General features: G+C 42.8%; 1 protein-coding gene across 3 annotated transcripts in view; it reads right to left on the reverse strand.

Annotated features, from left to right (window-relative positions):
• CBFA2T2 (CBFA2/RUNX1 partner transcriptional co-repressor 2) overlaps positions 1-10,870 on the reverse strand; it is a 140,828-nt gene that overhangs the window by 10,009 nt on the left and 119,949 nt on the right. For all 3 annotated transcript variants that reach the window (XM_017514130.2, XM_017514119.2, XM_037733239.1), the window contains exons 7-8: positions 8,578-8,663; positions 6,786-6,981 (exon numbers count right to left, since the gene is read on the reverse strand). In XM_017514130.2, coding sequence (XP_017369619.1) covers positions 6,786-6,981; positions 8,578-8,663 — 282 coding nt within the window. The remainder of the gene's footprint in view (positions 1-6,785; positions 6,982-8,577; positions 8,664-10,870) is intronic.

The raw sequence follows: 10,870 nt of genomic DNA on the forward strand, positions 1-10,870 counted from the left end.
AAAAAAAACAGGCTGGTGTGGTGGCTCACGCCTGTAATCTCAGCACTTTGGGAGGTGGGTGGATTGATTGCCTGAGCTCAGAAGTTCAAGACCACCCAGGGAACATGGTGAAACCCTGTCTCTACTAAAAATACAAAAAAATTAACTGGTGTGGTAGCGCGTGCCTCTAGCCCCAGCCACTTGGGAGGCTGAGGCAAGAGAATCGCTTGATCCCCAGTGGCGAAGGCTGCAGTGAGCCGCAACTATACCACTACACCCCAGCTTGGGCTATGGAGTAAGACTCTGTCTCAAAAAAATAAATAAATAAACCAACACAACTATGATCTGAAATGCTGCATTTCAAAATATGTGTTTTTCCCCCAAAGAAACATATCAGTGGTTTGCTGGGAAGGACACAGGGGTGGAGGGTGACTTGTCATATATGCTTATTGTGATTTTGAAATATAATTTAAAAACCTTGATGGGGTATTATTGCCTGTCGCCCAGGCTGAAGTGCAGTGGTGCAATCATAGCTCACTACTGTAGCCTTGAACTCTTGGGTTCCAGCAGTTCTCTCACTTCAGCGTCAAGAATAGCTAGGATTATATGAGCCGCCATGCCTGGTGTTATACAACATATTTTTTGGAAAACGGTTCTATTGCTTATCAAGTATGAAAACTGAAGCAATTTAATGTTGTCAGTATCTGGGTACTACTTTCTTTGAGCTTTAAAAAAAACTGTGTAAAACACATAAAATTTACCATTTTAAACTGTAGAATTCAGTGACATTTAGTACATTCACAATGTTGTGCAGCCATAACTACTATCTAATCCAGAAGATCTTCATTGCCCCAAAAGGGTACCTTGTACAGGCTAGCAAGCTTAAAATTTTGATAGTATTAATACTTTCTGTGAGACAGGGCTCTCTGGAGTGCCATCACCATGGCTAATAAAAGGAAAACAAAAGAGCTCTCTCTAACATAGATCAGGTTCCTAATTCATGTCATTTGTGAAACACCTAGAAACTGAGATCCATGAAATAAACACAGGGAGAAGTCTACGACAGAAACAGCCACAGAAACATAAGTGAAGGAACAAGTAGTACATCATTATCAACTTAAGAAAAACCGGTAGGAGAAAGGGTCTGAGTATAGATAAGACTCATACAATAAGAAAATAACGTAAGAAACACTTATTTACTTGTGGGGTCTTGGGGAAACCTGACAACCAAGGAAAAGCCACCTTGCTTCAGTTATCAGTATGACCTTGGTCATATCCTGTGCATCTGCCTAGTCCTCAGCATTTTATTTCTCTGACAAAAGTTAAAGGCAAGAAGCACTTGACACTAAAGGAGTCTCTCAGGACAGCCCGGAAGCTAGGGATATTTTCACTCTATGTTCAGAAGCCAGAGCAATGGTTCTTATATCTCTAAACCTGAAAGAGACAGAAGTTATGATCTTCAATTGGTTCACTAAGAAAACTAGAGTCTCAGCTGGAAGTGGTGGGTCACACTGTAATCCCAGCACTTTGGGAGGCTGAGGCAGATGGGTGGATCACCAGAGCTCATGAGTTCAAGAGGACCAGCCTGGCCAACATGGTGAAACCCTGTCTCTACTAAAAATACAAAAACTTAGCCAGGCACGGTGATGGGCCCCTGTAATCCCAGCTACTCAGGAGGCTGAGGCAGGAGAATTGCTTGAATCTGGGAGGTGGAGGTTGCAGTGAGCAGAGATTGCACCATTGCATGCCAGCATGGGTAACAAGAGTGAAACTCTGTCCAAAAAAAAAAAAAAAAAAAAAAAAAAAAAAAAAAGAAAAGGAAACTAGACTCTCAGAGGCTTTTTCTTCTGATAACTGATCCTTCTCCTTCATAACCACATTCCATTAGTATCCACAGTGATCTCAGCTCACTGCAAGCTCTGCCTTCTGGGTTCAAGTGATTGTCCTGCCTCAGCCTCCTGGGTGGTAGCTGGGACTACAGGTGCGTGCCACCATGCCTGGCTATTATATTTGTATTTTTAGTAGAGATGAAGTTTCACTATGTTAGCCAGGCTGGTCTCTTTCAATATTTCTATGTGTTTCAAAAATTTCAAAATAAAACATTAGAAAATGTTATCTTTAAATATGTATATAGAAAATTCTACAAGAATACACTGTTAACCATTAAGCCTATGGAATAACGTGGGGAGAGGAGAGGCAGCATTTTTACAAATTACTTTGTGTGTGACAGGGGAATCTTCTTCTGTCACCCAGGCTAGAGTGCAGTGATGCAAATGATCATAGCTCCCTGCAGCCTCAAACGCCTGGGCTCAGGTCATCCTGCCTCAGCCTCTCGAGCAGCTAGGACTTTAGGCATGTACTACCATGACCACCTAATTTCCTTTCTAAATTTTTTGCACAGACAGGGTTTCACTGTCTCAGGGTTTCCAGGGTTTCTTGGATTCCTGGCCTCAAACAATTTTCCTGTCTCGGTCTCCCCAAGGGCTAGGATTATAGGTGTAAGCCATTGTTCCAGGCCGCTATATAATTACTTCTTTAAGAATCTACTTCTATGAGAATTAGAATCTCAAATTCTCCTCCTGGGTGTAAACATTTTATAAATTTCATTTCTTAATGAAATCTCCAGCAAGCTTCTGGGCTGTTCCAGCGTGAACTGGGTGCTTTCTAGGCTTGCCTTGCCACTAATGCTCAGGGCTCTCCCTTACCGGCCTAGGGATTCCTTTCCTTCCTTCCTCGTTTTGGATCCTGTTTCAGCAATTCAGTGTCTCCCGTTTTCTGATTTACTTTCACAGAGTAAAAGTATCCTATAGTAGATACTGTGAGAAAGGGCAGGCAGGAGGTACATTTTTAAAACATCATAGGCTATTGGGCGGGCCCAGTGGCTCACATCTGTAATCTCAGCATTTTGGGAGTCCAAGGCAGGCGGATCATGAGGTTGGGAGATAGAGACCATCCTGGCTAATCCCATCTCTACTAAAAATACAAAAAAATATTAGCCGGGCATGGTGGCACGCACCAGTGGTCCCAGCTACTAGGAAGGCTGAGGCAGGAGAATTGCTTGGATCCAGGAGGCGGAGGTTGTGGTGAGCTGAGATTGTGCCACTGCACTCCAGCCTGGGCGACAGTGAGACTTCATCTCAAAAAACAAAAATTAAAAAAGGCCAGACGCGGTGGCTCATGCCTGTAATTCTAGCACTTTGGGAGGCCGAGGTGGGTGGATCACCTGAGGTCAAGAGTTTGACACCAGCCTGACCAACATGGTGAAACCTCATCTCTTAAAAAAATAAATAAATAAAAATTAAAAAATTGTAGGCTATTAATCTAACAACTATTTTGGTTAGGTGTAGAATTCTAAATTAGAATAGTTCTCCTTCAGAATCATCTTATTTTAATGATGCTAAATGACTAAGTCTATTTTCCTGTGTTGTCTACTTGCGATTCAACCTGGAACTATCTTGCAGGTCTTGGTAATTTTTTGGAGTTATTTCAATATTCCATCCTCTCTACTTGTTCTGTTCACTCTTTTTGAAATTCATGATTTGGATATATGACTTGGGTAGATTTCTGGGAATGTTCTCTTTTTCTTGCCAGAGGTATTAACAATGCTACATTTTTGGTAGTTTTCTTTGCCCTGAAAAGGTACTATTAATTCTGATTTCTGTTTATTTCAGTCTCCAAAGTAGAGGCCTACCTCCAGAGAGTGGTCACCCTTAATTGTGCACACATGCCACTAAAAAGCTGCCTGGAAGCCCTGTGACAGTAGATGGGGTCCATCTGCTGTGGGCTTAACTAGATGCAGTTTTCCCAAACTTGCCTGCTTACTGAACTTGTTCAACATATATATTCAGATTTTCTTTTTTTTTTTTTGAGCTAGGGTCTCGCTCTATTGCCCAGGCTGGAATGCAGTAGCATAATATCAGCTCACTGCAAGTTCTGCCTCCTGGGCTCAAGCATCCTCCCACCTCCGTCTCCCATGTAGCTGGGACTAGAGGCACATATCACCACGCTCAGCATATTTTCCTATTTTTTGTAGAGATGGGGCTTCACTATATTTGCCTAGGCTGTTCTCGAACTCCTGAATTTAAGCAATCTACCAGCCTCTGCCTCTCAAAGTGGTGGGATAACAGGCGTCAGCCACCACAGCCGGACTATATTCAGATTTTGAGCCTCAGAATCATGACGTCTAGAGAATGGCCCAGAATGTGAGGTCGACTCTCATTTTGAGGAAAAATTGATAGCCGAATAAGTATTTTTTCCCTATTTAAAAATTTTCAGTTGGGTATGGTGGCTCATGCCTATAATCCCAGAACTTTGGGAAGCAGAAGTGGGTAGATCACTTGAAGCCAGGAGTTTGAGATCAGCCTGGGCAACACAGCAAAACCCTGTCTCTACAAATAATATAAAAATTAGCTAGGCATGGTAGATTGCATGCCTGTAATCCCAACTACTCATAAGCGTGAGGCACGAGAATTGTTTGAGCCCAGGAGGCGAAGGCTGCAGTGAGGCGAGACCATGCCACTGCACTCCAGGCTGGACGACAGAGTGAAACCTCGTATCACGAGGAAAAAAAAAAAAGTAATACAGAAACTAGCTGGGCATGGTGGCATGTGCCTATAACCCTAGCTTCTCAGGAGGCTGAGGCAGGAGAACTGCTTGAACCCGGGAGGTAGAGGTTACAGTGAGCTGAGATTGTACCACTGTGCTCTAGTCTAGGTGACAGAGCATGACTCAGTCTCAAAATAAATAAATAAATAAATCTTTTTACTTGCAAAATATTACATGGCTGACAAGTTCATAAAATATTAACATGCAATTTAATGAAAATATTAATATACAATATCATAAGCCCCAGTTCAGGAAAGAGAACAGTACCAGCAACCACAAATCCCTAAGAGGTAAGTAATGGCAAGCCATAGTAATATTTAAATAATGCTAGCCAGACTGACAATCCTGTCCTAAGAATAGTCCAAAGACATAGCTAGAGCTCACTAATTCTGCACCTTCCACCCACACAGCCAGAGGAAACTCTTCTGATCTCTGTGATAAGCATCTTCTTCTTTTCCTTATGGTTTTTGCACTTATTTATGCATCCTTTAATAAACACCTAAATACATTCCTTGCTGTCTGAGCAAAATCTGTTCTGAAAACACTGTGAATCATAAATTTTCAGGTAGGGGAACTTACACTGCATTAATTTAAATGGGAAAAGTAATAATGCCATCCAAAGCCTCTCATCAATTTCTCTCTAAATTACCAAACCACTTTACTAAAATAAGTATCCACACCATGGATTTCTGCATAACCCAAGACTTTCATCTATTTATATAATTTTTTTGTTGGCAACAGTCTCGCTCTGTTGCCTGGGCTGGAGTGCAGTGGTGTGATCTCGGCTCACTGCAACCTCTACCTCCCAGGTTTGAGCAATTCTTGTGCCTCAGCCTCCCGAGTAGCTGGGAGTACAGGCATGCGCTACCATATATTTTGTATTTTTAGCAGAGACAGGGTTTTGCCATGTTGGCCAGGCTGGTCTTGAACTCCTGGTCTCAAGTGGTCCACCTGCCTCAGCCTCCCAAAGTGCTGGGAATTACAGGCATGAGACACTGCGCCCAGCGAACACAAGACTTTTTTTTTTTTGAGACGGAGTCTTGCTCTGTTGCCCAGGCTGTTCAGTGGTGCAATTTTGGCTCATTGCAGCTGCCGCCCCTCCAGGTTCCAGTGATTCTCCTACCTCAGCTCCGGGGTAGCTAGGATTACAGGTGCCTGCCATCATGCCTGGCTAATTTTTTTATTTTTAGTAGATACAGGGTTTCACCATGTTGGCCAGGCTGGTCTCAAACTCCTGACCTCAGGTGATCCGCCTACCTTGGGCCGCCCAAAATGCTGAGTTTTCCTTACAGTCTTTGAGACACTAATAGCTGTCTTTAATGGAACATGCTAGGTCTGTCATAAGAGACTCATTCTCTGTGGTGAACATTTGGGAACTCAGAGTAGGTGGGAAAAGAGTCTGATCACAGATGGCCTGTCACTCAGCTGTGCCTTTGGATAGGGTACCTTCTCAGTTATTGGGTGAATGTGCTGGAACATTTTGAGAGGAGTAATTGAGGTTTGCTGGATGTACTGTGGATTGCTTCTGCTTCAGACTCGGAAAGGCAAGAGGGGACAACCCAGCGTAGTACAATAAACCCTTTTGTAGGAGGCCACCAGGCCATGGTAGACTGAGTGGTATTTTCCCGGACAGTGTGCTGGGGACAGGAGGAGGGAAGGTGCATAAACACTGTTAGAGCTACTGTGAGAAATAAAAGTGATGACACAAGAGTGCCTAGAATATCTGATACCCAGGCTGAATTTGACAACCAAACATTCTTTGACCAACACCTAGCACACATATATGTAGAGAGAGTTAAAGACAGAACAAAATCACAAATACTCTCTATGAAGAAGAATTACCATTTTTTGAACATGCCAAGTACCAGGCTGGGCACAGTGGCTCAGGCCTATAATCCTGGCACTCTGGGAGGCTGAGGCAGGAAGATCACTTGAGGCCAGGAGTCCAGGGCCAGCCTGGGCAAAATAGCAAGACCCTGTCTCTACAAAACAAACACCCCCCATCCCAACCACCACACACCAAAACATGCCAGGGGCTTCATATATTTTCTCATTTACTCTTCATAATTACCTGAGTCTCCCTAAATCCACAATTGAGTACCACCTTCCTTTAAAGTAAAGTAGAAAAAGCCTTCCGTGACATACTGGTGGGCTCTAAAGGCTGACATTTATTCTGGGTTCCCTGCAGACTCTCCCCTTACCATTGTTGAGGGAATCTGCACTCCCAGGGCTGTGTTGCCTGGAGACCAACTCAGTCCCCGTTTTCCTCAGCTCTGTGTTTTCATTGTACCGTCTTTTCCAGTAGTTGAGTTCTTCACGATCTGATTCCTGACAGCGCCGCAGAACCGCCATGGAGCGCCTTGTTTTCTCTACCATTTCCATAATGCAATTCAGTGCCTGAGTCAGAAAGGAGGGCAGGCAGAGATGAGATGAAAGCATTCAAACAACAAACAGGGAAAATCCAGGACAGGCCAACCCAATATAAGGAATTCAGGTTCCTGATGGTTTAGGAATATCAAGTTCACATTTGAAACCCTTTATTGCCGTCTGTTTCTCCATCAGCAGGAAGGACACTGGTGTTGAGGTTGATTGACATACCTATCGAGGACAATAACTACCAGGGCTTCCAGTGTTTGGACAAAACCAGAGATGCATGGCCTTCTGACCAACTGTCTATGATTTCATGTTGTTGCAGCATTTGTTGCATCCCTAGGGGCTGCCACTCTCTGTATGTTTGCTGCGGCTGAACCATAACATAAGGCATACACAGATTTCTATAGAAATTATAAATTTTGATGAGATGAGGAAGACTGGTATCTTTCAGAGTACAAAATAATTTTGGAATATAAACACTTTTGGGGGGTTGAATTACCTAGATGTTTGTTACTAACCTGTGTTACAAAACTAGGAAACATGAATATGTGGGCTAAAAAACAATTCTCTTTACTACAGAAGGAGCAGAATTGAAAAAATTAAAAAGAAAGTTTCACCGGGCGTGGTGGCTCAAGCCTGTAATCCCAGCACTTTGGGAGGCCGAGGTGGGTGGATCACGAGGTCAAGAGATCAAGACCATCCTGGTCAACATGGTGAAACCCCGTCTCTACTAAAACTACAAAAAATTAGCTGGGCATGGTGGCACGTGCCTGTAATCCCAGCTACTCAGGAGGCTGAGGCAGGAGAATTGCCTGAACCCAGGAGGCGGAGGTTGCGGTGAGCCGAGATCGGGCCATTGCACTCCAGCCTGGGTAATAAGAGCGAAACTCCGTCTCAAAAAAAAAAAAAGTTTCTTTTGATAAACAATTAACAAATGCAAAATAAATCCCATCTTGCTATGTTGCCTAGACTAGACTTGAAGTCTTGGCTACTGGGCTTAAGAGATCCTCCTGCCTTAGCTTCCCGAGTAGCTGGGACTACAGGCATGTGCCAGTACGCCTGGCTACAGACCTTTGTTTTTAACCCTTATATATTACATGACTTTATTTGGTTTCTGACTTGAAGTGATCATCCCATCATAAAAATATGGGAGTGACTTTGTAATTCCTTAGCTGGGGGAGTACTAGCTAAACCAGCTTTTATTAAAAGCAAAGGATGTCATGGCTATGGTTATGTTCACTTCAAGCATGCATGCCACATTAATTAATGGTAGCATTAAGAATCAAAAGTAGGCTGGGTGCACTTACTCACACCTATAATCCCAGCACTTTGGGAGGCTGAGGGTGGGCAGATCATTTGAGGTCAGGAGTTTGAGACCAGCTTGGCCAACATGGTGAAACCCCAGCTCTACTAAAAATACAAAAATTAGCTGGACATGGTGGCATACACCTGTAATCCCAGCTACTCTGGAGGCTGAGGCAGGAGAATTGCTTGAACCTGGGAGGTGGAGGTTTCAGTGAGCTGAGATCGCACCACTGCACTCCATCCTGGGTGACGGAGAGAGACTCCATCTAAAAAGTAATAAAGAGTTAGGGAAATTAAACACTATAAGATTCTTACATGGTCAAGATGTTTCCATTCATCAGCCCATTCCCTTTCTGTCAAACGATGATCTACCAACTCATCTTGATAGCCTCCATTTAGACCTATTAGAAATCAGAGATTAAATTTGAAGATAGCAGGGAAGGCACAATAGAATCAAATTCTACCAAGTAAATACACACACATTCACAATAACTTTAAACGCACTACTAAGGCAATGATTCACAATAGGGTGGGGGGGGCCCACAAAATGACATTATAACCAACAAAGGATCACTATATTCAGATTATATAAATAACTCCAACAAATCAATTGTAAAACACAAAATAGCCCTAAAGAAAAACAGGTAAAAGAAATAAACAGGTTATGTCATACATGGCATTTCATATCTAACATATTGGAAAAATAAAAATGTCACATACTACTAAGTATTGGCAAGGATGTGGTGCAATGTGAATAATTAACCACCCAAACTAGTGTGTGTACTGGTACAACCACTTGGAAACAGCTTAATATTATCAATAGTTCAACAAAAATTTTTTTAGTGGGGAAGGTTTTGATATATACTGAAATTTCTAGGAATGGAACAACTGTGTGAATTAAGCATATACCAATAGAACTGTCTACTATTTTAAAGAACTCATGTCACGTACAGCAACAGTGCTTAGTCTTTGAGTCATTAACACAACACACCTATTACCAGTCTGAATTTATAGGTGACTAGAAAGTATTAGTGTTAGAATCTGTTAATTTCAGTATATACTGAGTTTTTTGTGATCCTTACAATCTGTCAAAAAAGGTAGTAATAAAAGCCAGGTGCAGTGGGGCATGCCTATAGTCCGAGCCACTGAGGAGGCTGATGCAGGTGGATATGTTGAGTCCAGGAGTCCAGCTTGGGCAATATAGCAAGACCCCATCTTTTAAAAACCCACAAATTTGAAAAAACGCAGTTTTTAGCATACTTCTTTCTCAAGTCAAACTGGCAAAAAAAATGTACAGAAGAAACCATTAGCAAGCCAGTTTTTTTCCCCCCCACTGTGCTGTTTCCAACCAAAGCAAGCCAGTTTTTAATAGATAAGAGAGAGGCATAAGAGTGACAGGGGTTGAACACTAGGCTAGGTATCGTAACATATTGCCAGTGCATCCTAGCCTTGGGTATAAGACAACTGAGGTATGAATTTTGTCTCTGCCAGTTATTAGCTATTGATTTTGGCCACATTTGCTTCATCTTACATCTGTAAAAAGGGATAACAATTGCCTGGGACTCCTGTAAGGATAAAATCAGACAATGTAAGTACAACACAATCTAAGTGGTAGCTATGACTCAGTAAACATTGGTGCTGAGAACACCATGGGGCTATGGCCTTCCCTATTCAGCTACCACCCCACTATGTGACACCAGGGGTCCCACTGTAGTCAAGTGTCTGAAAGATGCTAGTGAGCCTAAGTCAGAGGAAGTGAGGGCAAATATGTTATAATTTCTTACTCCACAAGGTAACCCACAAACGGAAATGTAGGGAAACCCTGGAAGCTGGTAGCCCTTTGGTTCTGTGCCCTGACAGATGCTCAGCAGTTATACTCCGAAGAGCCTTATGCAGAAAATGTGTATGAGTACATGACAAAACACTGTCCAAAACCAGAAGACGTTTGTTAAGGTTTCTTTTGTTTCTTCCTAAATTTAATGGTTTCTGGTATTCCATGTGCCAGGTATTCCAAATGGAACAACAACCCAGCCCAAGGGGGAGTGTTATCTCCATTTAGAATACTCTTCAGAGGCTCAGAAAGCCCAAGCAACTTGCATGAGATCACACAGCTAGTTAGGATGCAGAGCTAAGATTTTATGCTCACCTCCTAACCTAAACACCCATGGACTTTCACCTACAAGGTAAAATCTTGCATCTTTCTTGCCTAATTTTAAAACCTTTTGAAAAATTTTTTTGAGGCAGGGTCTCATTCTGAGACCCAGGAGGGAGTGCAGTGGCACCATCATGGTTTATTGCAGTCTTGACCTCTTGGGCTCAAGCAACTCTCCTGGCCTTTTTTTTTTTTTTAGACGAAGTCTCTCTCTGTTGCCAGACTGGAGGGCAGCGGCGTGATTTTAGCTCACTGCAACCCCTGCATCCCAGGCTGAAGCACTTCGCTTGTCTCAGCCACCCAAGTAGCTGAGATTATAGATGCGTGCTACCATGCCCGGCTTATTTTTGTATTTTGAGTAGAGACAGGGTTTCACCACGTTGGTCAGGATAGTCTTGAACTCCTGACCTCAGGTGATCCACCCCCTTCAGCCTCCCAAAGTTTTTTTTTTTTTTT

This window comes from Cebus imitator, unplaced genomic scaffold (assembly GCF_001604975.1).
Source record: "Cebus imitator isolate Cc_AM_T3 unplaced genomic scaffold, Cebus_imitator-1.0 Scaffold18, whole genome shotgun sequence".
In the NCBI taxonomy this organism is placed as follows: domain Eukaryota; kingdom Metazoa; phylum Chordata; class Mammalia; order Primates; family Cebidae; genus Cebus; species Cebus imitator.